The 18,539-nt window shown below is 49.1% G+C and overlaps 2 protein-coding genes across 6 annotated transcripts in view; both read right to left on the reverse strand.

Annotated features, from left to right (window-relative positions):
* PPP1R16A (protein phosphatase 1 regulatory subunit 16A) overlaps window positions 1-2,704 on the reverse strand; it is a 38,600-nt gene extending 35,896 nt beyond the window's left edge. For 2 of the 5 annotated variants that reach the window (XM_058830079.1, XM_058830076.1), the window contains exons 1-2: window positions 2,423-2,702; window positions 2,018-2,231 (exon numbers count right to left, since the gene is read on the reverse strand). The gene's annotated coding sequence lies outside the window, so the exon portion shown is untranslated. Of the gene's footprint in view, window positions 1-1,955; window positions 2,232-2,422 lie in introns of all 5 variants that reach the window. The other 3 variants (XM_058830074.1, XM_058830075.1, XM_058830080.1) reach the window with 3 other exon arrangements.
* Window positions 2,014-17,835, reverse strand: FOXH1 (forkhead box H1). Its single transcript, XM_058831160.1, has 5 exons — window positions 17,416-17,835; window positions 13,731-13,835; window positions 6,231-6,428; window positions 5,896-6,122; window positions 2,014-2,137 (listed from the first exon to the last, which is right to left on the reverse strand). Exons 1-5 carry the CDS (start codon window positions 17,833-17,835, stop codon window positions 2,014-2,016), a joined length of 1,074 nt encoding a protein of 357 aa, XP_058687143.1.
* Window positions 17,836-18,539: the final 704 nt, after the last annotated feature.

Genomic DNA, 18,539 nt, shown 5'->3' on the forward strand with positions numbered 1-18,539 from the left:
CCTCCGCCCCCGAGGGCAGGGCCGGGCGGATTCCGGAGGATTCCGGCGGAGCGAGATTCCCAAGGCGGGTTCTTCCCTCCCCGGAGCGGGCAAAGTCCGGCCAGGGGGAAAAAGGGGAAAGAATTCCCTTAATCCCAGGGTAAATCCCTTTGGAATGCTGAGGGAAAAGCCGGGGAGAAAGGGGAGGGGGATGGATCCCGTTGGGATTCCGGATCTGTGGGAAAACGGATCCTCAACTTGTTTAAAAAATTCCACAAATGCCAAATTCTGCTGAAACAGCCCCAAAGTTCCCTGAAAACGGCTTCAAAAAAATCCCTGGAAACAGCCTCAAAATTCCTTGGAAATACCTTTCAAAAATTCCCAGAAACAGCCCCCAAAATTCCCCAGAAACAGCCCTCAAAATTCCCCAGAAACAGCCCTCAAAATTCCCAGAAAAAGCCTCAAAATTCCCTGGAAACAGCCCTCAAAATTTCCAGAAAAATCCCCCAAAATTCCCAGGAAACAGCCCCCAAATTCCCTGGAAAAAGACCCAAAATTCCCAGAAAAATCCCCCAAAATTCCAACAAAAATCCCTCAAAATTCCTTGGAAAAGCCCCCAAAATTCACAAAAAAAAGCCCCCAAAATTCCCAGGAAACAGCCTCAAAATTCCCTGGAAACAGACTCAAAATTCCAACAAAAATCCCTCAAAATTCCCAGGAAAAGCCCCCAAAAATTCCAGGGCTTTGGGAATCCGGGAATTCGCCACCGGATCCCGTCGGGCTCTGGCTCTGGCCAATTTCCCTTTCAAATTTCCTTTTCCAAAAGCAACTCCTGATCTTTTATTTATCGGGATTTACGTAAATCCGCCGGGACGGATTCGGTGTCACCCCAGGGCCACCCCCACCCCCCCCCAATGTCCCCAAAAAACGGGGACAATCCACCCCAAATCCTGGGATTTGTCCCCAAATTTCCCTTGAGGGGACCCCAATGTCCCCAAACCACCCCAAATCCAGGGATTTGTCCCCAAACCCCTCCTGAGGGAACCCCAATGTCCCCAAAGTCCCCTCAAATTCAGGAATTTGTCCCCAGAGTCCCCTCAAATCCTGGGATTTGTCCCCAAACTTCCCCTGAGAAAACCCCAATGTCCTCAATGTCCCCAATGTCCCCCCAAATCCCTGAATTTGTCCCCAAACCCCTCCTGAAGGGACCCCAATGTCCCCAAACCACCTCAAATCCTGGGATTTGTCCCCAAACTTCCACTGAGGGGACCCCAATGTCCCCAAAGTCCCCTCAAATCCTGGGATTTGTCCCCAAATTTCTCCTGAGGGGACCCCAATGTCCCCAAACCACCCCAAATCCAGGGATTTGTCCCCAAAGTCCCCTCAAATCCAGGGATTTGTTCCCAAACCCCTCCTGAGGGGACCCCAATGTCCCCAAAGTCCCTGAATTTGTCCCCAAACTTCCCCTGGGGGAACCCCAATGTCCCCAAAGTCCCCCCAAATCCCTGAACTTGTCCCCAATGTCCCCAAAGTCCCCCCAAATCCAGGAATTTGTCCCCAATGTTCCCAAAGTCCCCGAATTTGTCCCCAAACCCCACCTGAGGGGACCCCAATGTCCCCAAAGTCCCCCCAAATCCCTGAACTTGTCCCCAAAGTCCCCTCAAATCCAGGAATTTGTCCCCAAACCCCTCCTGAGGGGACCCCCAATGTCCCCTCACTGCCCCCCCAATGTCCCCAAATGTCCCCAAATGTCCCCTCACCGCTCCCCCAATGTCCCCAATGTCCTCTCACTGCCCCCCCAATGTCCCCAAATGTCCCCTCACCGCCCCCCAATGTCCCCAAACCTCATCACCCCCTGTCCCCACACCCCGAACCCCTCCCTGTTCCCAAGGTCCCCTCACGATTCCCGCCCTTGGCCCCGACTCCCCCCTCACGTCACCGCCATTTTGCCCGGCCCCTTCCCGCGCCCCCCTCACCGGGTCCCCCTCGGCCCCAGGCCCCTCCGCGGGGTCCCCGCGCTGCCGCCACTCCCCGTTACCGGCCGTTGTCGCCTCGCTGTCCCCTCGTTGTCCCCTCGCTGTCCCCGTTGAGGCCTCCGGCCCTGCCCGCCGCCACCGCCGCTGCCCGAGGCGGGGCCGTCTCCATGGCGACGGCGGCGCTTCCGGTGACGCCGGAAGTGAGTGCGAACAAACCCGGAAGTGCCAGGCGGTGCCGCCGCCACACTCAAGATGGCGGGCGCTGCGCGGCGCCCCCTGGCGGACGGCGAGGAAATGACGTCACAATGGGGATGGTTTGGGGGGGGGTCACAAATTTTGGGGTGTTCTGAGGGATTTGGGGTCCTCCCGTGACCTTCCAAGGCTCCAAATAGTGGGAAAACCCCTCAGGGTATGAATGGGACCCCCCTCAATTCCCACCCTCAGAATCCCCCAGTAATGGGACCGACCCCCGCCTCAGTGTTGGGGTCCGGTCGGGTCTTTTCGGCTTCTCTCGGGTGGGTTCGGGTGAGCTCGGGAGGGTCCGGATGGGTTCGGGTGAGTTCGGATGGTTCCGGATAGGTTCGGGTGAGTTCGGGAAGGTTCGGGTGAGTTCGGGAGGGTTCGGGTATATTCGGGTCCTTTCGGGTTCTCTCGGTTCCGCTCGTGTTCCCTCGGCTCTGTTCGGGTCGGGTCGGTTTCACTCGCTCGGGTTCGGCTCTGATTCGGCTCCGGCCGCCCCAGTTTGGCCCAGTTCAGTCCCAGTTCAGTTCCAGTCAGTCCCAGTTCAGTCCCAGTTCAGCCCCAGTTCGGTCCCAGTTCAGTCCCAGTCAGTCCAGTTCAGTCCCAGTTCAGTCCCAGTTCAGTCCCAGTCAGTCCCAGTTCAGTCCCAGTTCAGCCCCAGTTCGGTCCCAGTTCAGTCCCAGTCAGTCCAGTTCAGTCCCAGTCACTCCCAGTTCAGTCCCAGTTCGCTCCCAGTTCGGTCCCAGTTCAGTCCCAGTTCAGCCCCAGTTCGGTCCCAGTTCAGTCCCAGTTCGCTCCCAGTTCGGTCCCAGTTCAGTCCCAGTTCACTCCCAGTCAGTCCCAGTTCGCTCCCAGTTCAGTCCCAGTTCGGTCCCAGTTCAGTCCCAGTTCAGCCCCAGTTCGGTCCCAGTTCAGTCCCAGTTCAGCCCCAGTTCAGTCCCAGTCAGTCCCAGTTCGGTCCCAGTTCCATCCCAGTTTGGTCCCAGTCGCCCTCACCCCACAGGACCCCCCAGCTCCTGAATCCCTGAATCCCCGAAATCCCAAATCCCAAATTCCCCAAATCCCAAATCCCTGAACCCCTCATTCCCCAAATCCCAAATCCCAGAGCCCCCAATCCCAAATTCCTCAAATCCCAAATTCCCCAAATCCCAAATCCCAAATCCCTGCCCCCCCCAATCCCAAATTCCCCAAATCCCAAATCCCTGCCCCCCCCATTCCCCATCCCAAATTTCCCCAGCCCCGCCCCTCCCCCATCCCAAATTCCCCAAATTTCCCCATTTGCCGCCCCTCCCCCTCCGGCGCCGCCGCTTTTGTTGTGCAAAATCCCCGCGGGCACCGCCGGGAACTGGGATGGACTGGGAGCGACTGGGAGTGAACTGGGAGGGACTGGGAGGGACTGGGAGGGACTGGGAGGAACTGGGACAAACTGGGAGGGACTGGGAGGGAACTGGGAGTGAACTGGGACTGACTGGGAGTGACTGGGAGGGACTGGGAGTGAACTGGGAGGGACTGGGAGGGAACTGGGAGGGAACTGGGAGGGAACTGGGAGGGACTGGGAGGGAACTGGGAGTGAACTGGGATGGACTGGGAGGGAACTGGGAGGGACTGGGAGTGAACTGGGACAAACTGGGATGGACTGGGAGGGAACTGGAACAAACTGGGAATGAACTGGGACTGAACGGGGACTGAACTGGAACTGAACTGGGACTGAACTGGGACTGACTGGAACTGAACTGGGACCGAACTGGGACCGAACTGGGACTGACTGGGACTGACTGGGACTGAACTGGGACTGAACTGGGACTGACTGGAACTGAACTGGGACTGACTGGGACCGAACTGGGACCGAACTGGGACTGACTGGGACTGAACTGGGACTGACTGGGACTGACTGGGACCGAACTGGGACTGACTGGAACTGAACTGGGACTGACTGGGACTGAACTGGGACTGACTGGGACTGACTGGAACTGAACTGGGACTGACTGGGACTGAACTGGGACTGACTGGGACTGACTGGAACTGAACTGGGACTGACTGGGACTGAACTGGGACTGACTGGGACTGACTGGAACTGAACTGGGACTGACTGGGACTGAACTGGGACTGACTGGGACTGACTGGAACTGAACTGGGACCGAACTGGGACCAAACTGGGACTGACTGGGACTGAACTGGGACCGAACTGGGACCAAACTGGGACTGAACTGGGACTGAACTGGGACTGAACTGGGACCGAACTGGGACCTGACTGGGACTGAACTGGGACTGAAGTGGGACCGGACTGGAACTGAACTGGGACTGAACTGGGACTGACTGGAACTGAACTGGGACTGAACTGGGACTGACTGGAACTGAACTGGGACTGAACTGGGACTGAACTGGGACTGACTGGGACTGACTGGAACTGAACTGGGACTGAACTGGGACTGACTGGGACTGAACTGGGACCGAACTGGGACCGAACTGGGACCAAACTGGGACTGACTGGGACTGAACTGGGACTGACTGGGACTGAACTGGGGCTGAACTGGGACTGACTGGGACCGAACTGGGACCAAACTGGGACTGACTGGGACTGAACTGGGACTGACTGGGACTGAACTGGGGCTGAACTGGGACCGGACTGGAACTGAACTGGGACTGAACTGGGACTGACTGGGACTGAACTGGGACTGAACTGGGACCGGACTGGGACTGAACTGGGACTGACTGGGACTGAACTGGGACCGGACTGGGACTGACTGGGACCGAACTGGGACTGACTGGGACTGAACTGGGACCGAACTGGGACCGGACTGGGACTGAACTGGGACTGACTGGGACTGAACTGGGACTGAACTGGGACTGACTGGGACTGAACTGGGACTGAACTGGGACTGACTGGGACTGAACTGGGACTGAACTGGGACCGGACTGGGACTGACTGGAACTGAACTGGGACTGAACTGGGACTGAACTGGGACTGAACTGGGACTGAACTGGGCCAAACTGGGAGGGGCGGCCCCGCCCCCAATGACAGCCGCAGCTCCCCGTGGTCACCCCGAGCCTTTATTGGGGGGGACACCGATGACGTCATCACCCGATGGGCGACAGAGACCCCAGATTTGGGGTGTGGCTGTGACGTCATCACCCGATGGCAGCGAACATCCCAAACGTGGGGGGGGACACCGATGACGTCATCACCCGATGGCAGCGAACATCCCAAACGTGGGGGGGGACACCGATGACGTCATCACCCGACGGAGACGGTCAGCCCAAATTTGGGGGTGATGACGATGACGTCATCACCCGATGAGTGACAAAACCCCCCAAATTTTGGGGGGGGACACACCCATGACGTCATCACTCCATGACTACAAAACCCCCAAATTTTGTGGGAAGGGTCAAAGGAGTTTTTAGGGCGGTGCCACCCCAAAATTTTGGGGGGGGGGGGGGTGACTGCGATGACGTCACAGAACCCCCAAATTTGGGGGGGGGAGGGGTTTCACACCAATTTTTTTTTTTTTTTACCTTTCCACCCCCAAAGTTTTTGGGGCGAATTTCCCTGAAATTTGAAATTTGCTGGGACCCCACCCCCAATTTTTCTTTATAGGGGGGTCCCCCCAAATTTTTTTTATGGGGGGGGTCCCCAAATTTTTTTTATGTGGGGGGATCCCCCCAAAATTTTGGGGGGGCGTGGCCACGCTGACGTCATCACCCCCTGATGGCGATGTCCCCGGGGTGGCTGAGCCAGACGTCAAAGACGCTTTTATTGGGGGGCGCCGCCCCCACCCCCCCAAAATCCGACTCCAGCCGGGGCTCCCCCAAATTTTGGGGAGGGGGAAGCTGCAGGACCCCCCAATTTAAAGCCAAAATCGGGGTCCCCCCTGTCCCCACCGGGGCCACGGCGTTGGGGGCCACGGCCGTGCTGTAGGACGTGGGCAGCTGCCCCCAAATCCGAGCCCCGAATTTGGGCTCGGGGACTCCGGGGTTTTCCCGGAGCAGGGAATCGATGGAGAAATTGGAATTTTGGGGTGCGGGGAGGGGAGGAGGAGGAGGAGGAGGGGAAGGGGGGTAGGGACACCCCGAGATGATGAAGGGGGACAGGTCGGGGACGAAGGGGGTGACGCCGCCGCCGCTGCCGCGAGCCACCGCCGTGTTCTGCAGCTTGAGAGCGGCCGGGGGGATCCGGGACACGTCCACGGTCCAGAAATTCCCCTTGGATTGGGGTTTGGAGGGGTCCTTCAGCACCTGGAGAGGGGAAAAAACAAATTTGGGACCCCAAAATCCACAAATTGAGACCCCAAAATCCCCAAATTGAGACCCAAAAATCCCCAGATTGGGACCTCAAAATCCACAAATTGGGAGCCCAAAATCTCCGGGAATGGGAGCCCAAAATCCCCCAAACTGAGACCCCAAAATCCCCAAATTGGGACCACAAAATTCCACAAATGGGACCCCAAAACCTCCAGGAATGAGACCCCAAGATCACCAAATTGGGACCCCAAAATCCACAAACTTGGAGCCCAAAATCTCCAGGAATGGGGGCCCAAAATCCCCAAACTGAGACCCCCAAATCCCCAAATTGGGACCACAAAATCCCCCAAATTGAGACCCTAAAACCTTGGGAATAGGAGTCCAAAATCCCTAAATTGGGACCCCAAAATCCCTAAATTGGGACCCCAAAATCCACAAATTGAGACCCCAAAATCCACAAACTCGGAGCCCAAAAAGTTCCGGATCCCCCCCAAAACCCCTCAGAGAGGGACCCCAGGTGAGGCTCCCCTTGGATTGGGGTTTGGAGGGGTCCTTCAGCACCTGGAGAGGGGAAAAAACAAATTTGGGAACCCAAAATCCCCAAATTGAGACCCCAAAATCCTCCAAATTGAGACCCCAAAAATCCCCTAAATGGGACCCCAAAAATCCCCAAATTCAGACCCCAAAATCCCCTAAATGGGACCCCAAAATCCCCAAATTCAGACCCCAAAATCCCCAAATTCAGACCCCCAAAATCCCCAAACTGAGACCCCAAAACCCCCAAATTGGGACCCCAAAATCCCCAAACTGAGACCCCAAAATCCCCAAATTGAGACCCTAAAATCTCCAAATTGAAACCCCAAAAATCCCCTAAATGGGACCCCAAAATCCCCAAATTCAGACCCCAAAAGCCTCAAATTGAGACCCCAAAATCCCTTAAATGTGACCCCAAAATCCCCAAATTCAGACCCCCAAAATCCCCAAACTGAGACCCCAAAACCCCCAAATTGGGACCCCAAAATCCCACAAATGGGACCCCAAAACCTCCAGGAATGAGACCCCAAGATCACCAAATTTGGACCACAAAATCCCCCAAATGTGACCCCAAACCCCACAAGAACAGGAACCCAAAATCCCCACATTTGGAACACAAAAATGCCCAAATTCAGACCCCCAAAAGCCCCAAACTGAGACCCCAAAAGCCTCAAATTGAGACCCCAAAATCCCTTAAATGGGACCCAAAAATCCCCAAAATGAGACTCCAAAATCCCCAAATTCAGACCCCAGAAGCCTCAAATTGAGACCCCAAAATCCCCTAAATGGGACCCCAAAATCCTCCAAAATGAGACTCCAAAATCCCCAAATTCAGACCCCAAAATCCCCAAACTGAGACCCCAAAATCCCCAAATTCAGACCCCAAAATCTCCAAATTGAAACCCCAAAAATCCCCTAAATGGGACCCCAAAATCCCCAAACTGACACCCAAAAATCCCCAAGTTGAGACCCTAAAATCTCCAAAATGGGACCCCAAAACCCCCAAAATGAGACCCCGAAAGCCTCAAATTGAGACTCCAAAATTCCCAAATTTGAATCCCAAAATCCCGAATTTGGGACCCCAAAATCCCCAGATTGAGACCCCAAAACCTCCAGAAAGGGACCCCAAAAACCTCCCAAAAATCCCTCAAAGAAATTCAAAAAAATCCCCCAAAAAACCCTAAAAAAACCCTAAAAACCAAAACAAAACCAAAAAACAACAAAAAAGAAAATCTCTCCAAAATCCACCACGAAAAAAACCCCAAAACACCAAAAAAACCCCAAAACCCAAAAAAAAAAGCCCAAAAAACCCTCAAGAAACTCCCCCAAATCCCAATAAAAAGCAAATTAAAAACAAAAAAAAAACCCCAAAAAATCCTCAAACCCCCCAAAAATAAAAAACCCCAAAATCCCCCCAAAAAACCCCAAAAACAACAAAAAAAACCGCAAAAAACAAATAAAATCAAAAAAACCCAAATAAAACGCCCAAAATCCCAACAAAAAACCCCCCAAAAAACCCCAAAAAATTCCCAAAAACCCAAAAAACCCCAAAACCCCAATAAAAACCCAATTAAAAACTAAAAAAAAATCCAAAAAATCCCCCCCATAAAACCCAATTAAAACCCAATAAAAACCCCAAATGAAACCCCCCAAAAAAACAAATAAAACCCCCCAAAAAAACCCAGTAAAAACCCCAAAAAAAGCCAAAAAGAAACCCAAAACCCCAATAAAAACCCAATTAAAGCCAAAAAAAAATCCAAAAAACCCCCCCAAAGAACCCCCCAAATCCCAATAAAAACCCAATTAAAAACCCAAATAAAAACCCCAAAAAACCCAAATAAAACCCCAAAAATTCCCCTAAAACCCCCCAAAAAATCCAAAAAAATCCCAAAAAAATCTCAAAAAATCCCCAAAATCCCAAAATCCCCCCAAAACCCCAAATTCCCCCAAAATTCCCCCAAAATTCCCCCAAACCTTGGCGAAGCAGGGGTTGGAGGAGAGGTTGTGGCGCACGGAATAAAACCCCAAAAAAACCCCAAAAACCCAATTAAAAACCCAATAAAAACCCAATAAAAACCCAAATAAAACCCCCAAAAAAACCCAAATAAAAACCCCCAAAAAACCCAAATAACACCCCAAAAAACCCAATAAAAGCCCAATAAAAACCCAAAAAAAACCCAATAAAAACCCAATAAAAACAAAAAAAACCCCAATAAAAACCCAAATAAAAACCTAAATAAAACCCCCCAAAAAACCCAAATAAAAACCCAAAAAAACCCCAATAAAAGCCAAATAAAACCCAAAAAAACCCCAATAAAAACCCAAAAATGCCAAAAAGAACCCCCAAAACCCAATAAAAACCCAATTAAAAACCCAAATAAAAACCCAAATAAAAACCCCAAATAAACCAAATAAAACCCCAAAAATTTCCCCAAAAACCCCCCAAAAAATCTCAAAAAAATCCCCAAAAAATCCCCAAAAATCCCCAAAACCCCAAAAACCCCAAATCCCCCCAAATCTCCCCAAAATTCCCCCAAACCTTGGCGAAGCAGGGGTTGGAGGAGAGGTTGTGGCACACGGAATAAAACCCAATAAAATCCCAATAAAAACCCAATAAAAACCCAATAAAATCCCAATAAAAACCCAATAAAAACCCAATAAAAACCCAAATAAAAACCCAATAAAAACCCAATTAAAACCCAAATAAAAACCAAATAAAAACCCCCAAAAAACCCAAATAAAACCCAAATAAAACCCAAATAAAAACCCAAATAAAAACCCAAATAAAACCCAATAAAAACCCAAATAAAAACCCAATAAAAACCCAAATAAAGCCCCCCAAAAACCAAATAAAACCCAAAAAAACCCAAATAAAACCCAATAAAAGCCCAAAAAAGCCAAAAAGAACCCCCCAAAACCCAATAAAAACCCAATTAAAAACCCAAATAAAAACCCCAAATAAACCAAATAAAACCCCAAAAATTCCCCCAAAAAAACCCCAAAAAATCCAAAAAAATCCCAAAAAATCCCCAAAAATCCCCAAAACCCCAAAAACCCCAAATCCCCCCAAATCTCCCCAAAATTCCCCCAAACCTTGGCGAAGCAGGGGTTGGAGGAGAGGTTGTGGCACATGGAATAAAACCCAGAAAAAAACCCAAAACCCAATAAAAACCCAATAAAAACCAATAAAAACCCAATAAAAACCCAAATAAAAACCCAAAAAAACCCAAATAAAAACCCAAAAAAGCCAAAAAGAACCCCCCAAAACCCAATAAAAACCCAATTAAAAACCCAAATAAAAACCCCAAATAAACCAAATAAAACCCCAAAAATTCCCCTAAAAAACCCCCAAAAACTACCAAAAACTACCAAAAAATTCCCAAAAACCAAAAAAAACCCCAAGACCCCCAAAAAACCCCAAATCCCCCCAAATCCCCCAAAATTCCCCCAAACCTTGGCGAAGGAGGGGTTGGAGGAGAGGTTGTGGCGCACGGAATAAAACCCAAAAAAAATCCTCCCAAAAAACCCCAAAAAATCCCAATAAAAATTAAAAAACCCCAAAACAAACAAAAAAACCCAAAAAACAACCCCAAACCCTAAAAAACCCCAAATACACCCCAAAAAAACCCCCAAAAATTCCCAACCCCCCTAAAAAATGCCAAAAAAAACAAGAAATCCTCAAAAAAAACACCAAAAACCGCACAAAAACCCAAATAAAAAAAAAAACCTCAAAGAACACAATAAAAATCCAAACCCCCCCAAAAAATTCAAAAATCCCCAAAAAACCCCAAAAAACCCAATAAAAACCCAATTAAAAACAAAAAAATCCCCCCCAAAAAAACACAAAAATCTCAAAAAACAAAAAAAATCTGAAAAACCAAAAAAACCCCAAAAATCCCCCAAAACCCAAAAAAACCCCAATAAAAACCCAAATAAACCCCCCAAAAAACAAAAAAAAACCCCCAAAAACCAAAAACGTCCCAAAAATCACCCCCCAAAACCCCAAAAAACTGAAAAAACCCCAAAAAACCCAATTAAAACCCTACTAAAACCCAATTAAAAACCGAATTAAAAACAAAAAAAAACTAATTAAACACACAATTAAAGAACAAAAAAATCCCAAAAATCCCAAAAAATCCCCAAAAATCCCCAAAAATGCCAAAACCCAATAAAAACCCAATAAAAACCCAATAAAAACCCTATAAAAACCCAATAAAAACCCAAATAAAAACCCAAATAAAACCCAAATAAAACCCCCCAAAAAACCCAAATAAAACCCAAAAAAACCCCAATAAAAACCCAAAAAAAGCCAAAAAGACCCCCCCAAAACCCAATAAAAACCCAATAAAAACCCAAATAAAAACCCAAATAAAAACCCAAATAAAACCCCCCAAAAAACCCAAATAAAACCCAAAAAAAACCCCAAAAAAACCCCAATAAAAGCCCAAAAAAGCCAAAAAGAACCCCCCAAAACCCAATAAAAACCCAATTAAAAACCCAAATAAAAACCCCAAATAAACCAAATAAAACCCCAAAAATTCCCCCAAAAACCCCCAAAAAATCTCAAAAAAATCCCAAAAAATCTCAAAAAAATCCCAAAAAATCTCAAAAAATCCCCAAAACCCCAAAAACCCCAAATCCCCCCAAATTCCCCCAAAATTCCCCCAAACCTTGGTGAAGCAGGGGTTGGAGGAGAGGTTGTGGCACATGGAATAAAACCCCAAAAAAACCCCAAAAACCCAATAAAAACCCAATAAAAACCCAATAAAAACCCAATTAAAACCCAAATAAAAACCCAAATAAAACCCCCCAAAAAACCCAAATAAAAACCCAAATAAAACCCAATAAAAACCCAATAAAAACCCAATAAAAACCCAATAAAAAACCCAAATAAAAACCCAAATAAAAACCCAAATAAAAACCCAATAAAATCCCAATAAAAACCCAAATAAAAACCCAATAAAGCCCCTCAAAAAACCAAATAAAACCCAAAAAAAAAACCAAATAAAAACCAAATAAAAACCCAAAAAAGCCAAAAAGAAACCCAAAAATCCAATAAAAACCCAATTAAAAACCCAAATAAAAACCCTCAAAAAACCCAAATATAACCCCAAAAATTCCCCAAAAAAAACCCCAAAAAATCAAAAAAAATCCCCAAAAAATCTCAAAAAATCCCCAAAATCCCAAAATCCCCCCAAAACCCCAAATCCCCCAAATTCCCCCAAACCTTGGCGAAGCAGGGGTTGGAGGAGAGGTTGTGGCACATGGAATAAAACCCCAAAAAAACCCCAAAAACCCAATAAAATCCCAATAAAAACCCAATAAAAGCCCAATAAATACCCAATAAAAGCCCAATAAAAACCCAAATAAAACCCAAAAAAACCCAAATAAAAACCCAAATAAAACCCAAAAAAACCCCAATAAAAACCCAATAAAAACCCAAAAAAAGCCAAAAAGAACCCCCCAAAACCCAATAAAAACCCAATTAAAAACCCAAATAAAAACCCCAAAAAACCCAAATAAAACCCCAAAAATTCCCCTAAAAACCCCCCAAAAAATCCAAAAAAATCCCAAAAAATCCCCAAAATCCCAAAATCCTCCCAAAACCCCAAATCCCCCCAAATCCCCCCAAAATTCCCCCAAACCTTGGCGAAGCAGGGGTTGGAGGAGAGGTTGTGGCACACGGAATAAAACCCAAAAAAACCCCCAAAAACCCAATAAAAACCCAATAAAAACCCAATAAAAACCCAATAAAAACCCAATAAAAACCCAAATAAAACCCAAATAAAAACCCCAATAAAAACCCAATAAAAACCCAAATAAAAACCCCAAATAAACCAAATAAAACCCCAAAAATTCCCCCAAAAACCCCCAAAAAATCTCAAAAAAATCCCCAAAAATCCCAAAAAATCCCCAAAATCTCAAAATCCCCCCAAAACCCCAAATCTCCCCAAAATTCCCCCAAAATTCCCCCAAACCTTGGCGAAGCAGGGGTTGGAGGAGAGGTTGTGGCGCACGGAATAAAACCCCCCAAAAATTCCCCAATAAACCCCAAAAAACCCCAAAAATCCCCAAAACCCCCCAAAAATCCCAAAAATCCCCAAAAATAAAAAAAAAATCTCCAAAACAATAAAAAAAATCCCAAAAAAATCCCCAAAAATAAAAAAAATCCCAAAAAACCCCAATTAAAAACCCAAATAAAACCCAAAAACCAAAAAAAATTCCCCAAAAAAATCCCAATAAAAACCAAATTAAAAATCCAAATAAAACCCCTCCCAAAAAAACCCCAAAAACCCAAAACCGCCCCAAAAACCCAATAAAAACCCAATAAAAACCCAAATAAAACCCAAATAAAACCCCAAAAAACTCCCCCAAAAACCCCCCAAAAATTCCAATAAAAACCCCAAAAAAACCCAACAAAAATCCCCAAAAAATACCAAAAAAATCCCAAAAAATCCCCCAAAAACCCCCCCAAAAATCCCAAAAAATCCCAATAAAAACCAAATTAAAAATCCAAATAAAACCCTCCCAAAAAAAACCCAAAAACCCAAAACCACAAAAAAACCCAATAAAAACCCAATTAAAAACCCAAATAAAACCAAAAAAAACCCCAAAAAATCCCCCAAAAATCCCGAAAAATCAAAAAAAAAATCCCCAAAAAATCCCCCAAAAATCCCCAAAAAATCCCAAAAAATCCCAAAAAAACCCTAAAAATCCCAAAAACCCCAAATCCCCCCAAATCTCCCCAAAATTCCCCCAAACCTTGGCGAAGCAGGGGTTGGAGGAGAGGTTGTGGCGCACGGAATCTTTCCAGCCCTGATATCCTCCCCCAAAAAACGGGAACAGGCTCCGGAGCTGCTGGATAATCTGGGAAAATCCCAAAAAAATTCAGGATAAAACCCCAAAATCCCCAAAATCCCCAAAATTTATGGGATTTCCTCAAAATTCCCTTTAAAAATCACACATTTGTAGTCCCAAAATTGGATTTATTTTTAATTTTATCCTAAAATTCTCCCTAAAAAATTAAAATTTTGGGGGTTATTTGGGAGAAATTCCAGGAATTTTGGGAGATTCTGGGATGTTTTGGGGAATTAAAAATAAAACTTCCCCGAAATCCCGAATTTTGACCCAAAATTGGATTTTTTATCCCATCCCAAAATTCTCATTTCAGCCCTGGGATTGGTTCCCCCAAAAAATCCCAAAAAACTCAAATTACAAAGCAAAAAATTCCTCAATTTTTCCCCAAAAAATCCCCAAATTTCACAATCCCAAAACTCACAGACACCAAAAAAACCAAAAATCCCAAAAATATCCAGAAAAACCCAAAAAAATCCCAAACTCCAAAATCCAGAAAACCCCAAAGTCCCCAAAAATCCCAAAAAAATAAAAAAAACCCCCAAAATCCCCCAAAAAACTAAAAAAAAGTCCCCAAAAATTAAAAAAAATCCAAAAATTAAAAAAAAAAAATCCCAAAAAATCCCAGACTGGAAAACCCCAAAACCCAAAAAAATCCCAAAAAATCTCAAATCCCAAAACCCCCCAAACCCCCCCAAAAAAATCCCAAATCCCCCCAAAAGACCCCAAAAAATCCCAAACCCCAAAACCCCAAAAACCCCAAATTTTCCCCCAAATTTCCCCCCTAGAACATCCCAAAAATTTGGGATTTTGGGGTTTTGGAGTTTGGGGTTTTTGGGTTTTTTTGGGGTTTTTTGGGGTTTGGGATTTTGGGGATTTTGGGGTTTTTTTGGGTTTTTGAGAATTTGAGATTTTTTATTTTGGGGGGTTTTGGAGTTTGGGATTTTTTGGGGTTTTCTGGGGTTTTTAGTTTGGGGCTTTTGGGGATTTTTGGGGATTTTTAGGGGTTTTTTTTTTTGGTTTTTTGGGGGGATTTTTGGGGTCTTTTAGGGTGTTTTGGAGTTCGGGATTTTTGGGGATTTTTTTGGTTTTTTCGGGATTTTTGGGGATTTTGGGAGGGTTTTTTAGGGGTTTTTTTTTTGGGGTTGTTTGGGGATTTCTTGGGGTTTTGGGGGGGGATTTTTTTGAATTTTTTGGCTTTTTTTACGTTTTTTTTCCGGGATTTTTGGGGAGTTTTTGGGGTGTTTTTCAGGATTTTTGGGGTGGTTTTGGGGATTTTTGGGGATTTCTTGGGGGTTTTGGAGTTCGTGATTTTCGGAGTTTTTTGGGGGTTTTTTTTCGGGATTTTTTGGGATTTTTGGGGTTTTTGTCGGAATGTTTGGGGGGATTTTTTTTTGATTTTTTTTATTTAATCCTTTTTTATTATTTTTTTTCCCATCCCGATCCTGGAATTTCATTTTTTTTTGGGATCGGGACCCCTCCCCCACCCCGGGAATGTCGCGACAGCGGCGCCGGAGCCCCCGCGGCGCCATCGGCAGCGCTTTTGTCACCCCCTGTCGCGATTGGCACCTCCTGTCGCGACAGCCGCGACAACACCCGGGGGGCGCCGGACCCGGGGGGTTGGGAGATTTTTTTGGGATTTTTTGGGAATCTTTTGGAGGTTTTTTTGGATTTTTTGGGGGGATTTTTGGGGTTTTTTTAGGGGTTTTTTGGGGATTTTTGGGGGTTTTTTTGGATTTTTTGGGATTTTTTTTGGGAATCTTTTGGGTAGTTTTTGGGATTTTTTGGGAGATTTTTGGGGATTTTTTTAGGATTTTGGGGGATTTTTGGGGATTTTTGGGGATTTTTTGGGGATTTTTGAGGTGATTTTTGAGGTTTTTTGGGTGGGATTTTTTTTTATTTTTGGGGATTTTTGGGGGGATTTTTGGGTATTTTGGGGGGGGATTTTTTTGGGATTTTTTGGGGTTTTTCGGGGGGGGTTTTTTGGGGATTTTTTTAGGGTTTTTTGGAATCTTTTTTGGGTTTTTTGAGAGTTGTTTTCGGGATATTTTGGGGGGAATTTGGGGGGTTTGGGGGGAATTTTCCGGGAATTATTTGGGAATTATTCGGGAATTTTCCAGGAATTATTCGGGAATTATTCTGGATTTGGGGGGAATTTTCGGGGAATTTTTCGGGAATTATTGGGGAATTCGGGAAGCGTCGGGAATTGAGGCAGGGGAGAGGATCCCGGGGGGGGATCGAGAATCCAAATTTGGGGGTCCTGGGGGGGGATCGGGGATCCCAAAGTGTCCCGGGGGATCCAAATTTGGGGGTCCCGGGATTGGATGAGGATCCCAATTCGGGGGTCCCGGGGGGGTTCGGGGATCCCGCAGACAACCCCGGGACCCCCGAATTGGGATCCCCATCCAACCCCGGGGTCCCAAAGGATCCCCGATCCAGCCCCGGGACCCCCGAATTTGGATCCCCGATCCAGCCCCGGGACCCCCGAATTTGGATCCCCGATCCAGCCCCGGGACCCCCGAATTTGGATCCCCGATCCAGCCCCGGGACCCCCGAATTTGGATCCCCGATCCAGCCCCAGGACCCCCGAATTTGGATCCCCCATCCAGCCCCGGGACCCCCGAATTTGGATCCCCGATCCAGCCCCAGGACCCCCGAATTTGGATCCCCGATCCAGCCCCGGGACCCCCGAATTTGGATCCCCGATCCAGCCCCAGGACCCCCGAATTTGGATCCCCCATCCAACCCCGGGACCCCCGAACTGGGATCCCCGATCCAGCCCCGGGACCCCCGGGATCCCCCAGCCGGTCCCGGGATCCCCTCGGGGTCCCCGATCCAACCCCGGGACCCCCGGATTGGGATCCTCATCCGACCCCGGCAGCAGCGGGGCTGGATCGGGAACTCCAAGGGGATCCCGGGACCGGCTGGGGGATCCCGGGGGTCCCGGGGTTGGATCGGGGATCCTTTGGGACCCCGGGGCTGGATGAGGATCCCAATCCGGGGATCCCGGGGCTGGATCGGGGACCCCGGGAGGATCCCGAGGGGTCCCGGGACATTCCCGGTGCTCCCGGGGCTGGATGAGGATCCCAATCCGGGGGTCCCGGGGTCGGATCGGGAACCTCGAGGGGACCCCGGGGGTCTCTCAGGTGGATCCCGGGGGTCCCGGGTTTGTCAGGGGCCACTCAGGGGGATCCCGGGGGATCCCGGGGGTCTCTCAGGGTGAATCCTGGGAGATCCCGGGGGTCTCTCAGGGTGAATCCCGGTGGATCCCGGGGGTCTCTCAGGGTGAATCCTGGGGGATCCCGGGGGTCTCTCAGGGGGATCCCGGTGGATCCCGGGGGTCTCTCAGTCAGGGGGATCCCGGGGGTCACTCAGGGGTCACTCAGGGGTCTCTCAAGAAGATCCCGGTGGATCCCGGGGGTCTCTCGGGTGGATCCCGGGGGTCTCTCAGTGAAATCCCAGGGGTCACTCAGGGGTCACTCAGTCAGGGAAGTCCCGGGGTTCTCTCGGGTGAATCCCGGGGGTCTCTCAGGGTTCTCTCGGGTGGATCCCGGTGGATCCCGGTGGATCTCTCGGTCTCTCTCGGGGTTACCTGTGCGAGCTTGAGGCGGCGGCCGGGGGCGGCGCGGATGACGAGCGCGATCAGCGCCAGGTACGAGTACGGGGGTTTGGGGTGGCGCCGGTAGCGCTGGGGGCGGCCCGGGGAGCCCCGGGATCCGCCCCGGGATCCGCCCCGGGGATCCGAGCGGGATCCGCACCGGGATCCGGCCGGGGATGCGGCCGGGGATGGGGATCCGTCCCGGGATCCGCAGCGGGGTTCGCTCCGGGGATCAGCGCGGGATCCGTCCCGGGAATCACCCCGGGATCCGTCCCGGGAATCACCCCGGGATCCATCCCGGGATCCAGCCAGGGATCCGGATCGGTCCCGGGCTCGGTCCCAGGATCGGTCCCGGGCTCGGTCCCAGGATCGGTCCCGGGCTCGGTCCCGGGCTCCCGGCGGCGGCGGCGGCATCGCGGGGGCGGCGGGGGAGGGGAAGGGTCGGGATTTATCCCCCGGGGGGGGGGAGGAGGGTCGGGAATTGGGGAGGGGCGGGAGGGGGGAGGGGAGGGGGAGGGGGTTGGGATTTTGGGAATTGGGATTCGGGATTTGGGAATTGGGATTTGGGAATTGGGAATTGGATTTGGAATTTGGGGTTTGGGATTTGGGATTTGGGGATTGGGATTTGGGATTTGGGATTTGGGATTGGATTTATGGGATTTATGGGATGGGATTTGGGATTTGGGGATTGGGATTTCTGGGATTAGGGGATTGGGATTTTTGGGAATTGGGAATTGAGAATTGGGAATTGGGGATTGGGAATTGGGAATTGGGATTTGAGATTTGGAGTTGGGATTTGGGGTTTGGGGTTTGGGATTTGATTTATGGGATTTATGGGATGGGATTTGGGATTTGGGGTTTGGGATTTGGGGTTTGGGATGTGACTGCACAGGAGGGCACCAGGACACCTTCACCCAGCACCTGGGCACAGCTGGATCCACACCTGGGCACAGCTGGGCACACCTGGACATCCCATTGCACAGCTGGGCACACCTGGATCTGCACCTGGACACACCTGGGCACAGCTGGATCCACACCTGGGCACAGCTGGACACAGCTGGGCACAGCTGGATCCACACCCGGACAAACCCGGCCACGCCCCTAATTAGCCCCGCCCA

The sequence above is a fragment of the Poecile atricapillus genome, chromosome 2 (genome assembly GCF_030490865.1).
Source record: "Poecile atricapillus isolate bPoeAtr1 chromosome 2, bPoeAtr1.hap1, whole genome shotgun sequence".
NCBI lineage: Eukaryota > Metazoa > Chordata > Aves > Passeriformes > Paridae > Poecile > Poecile atricapillus.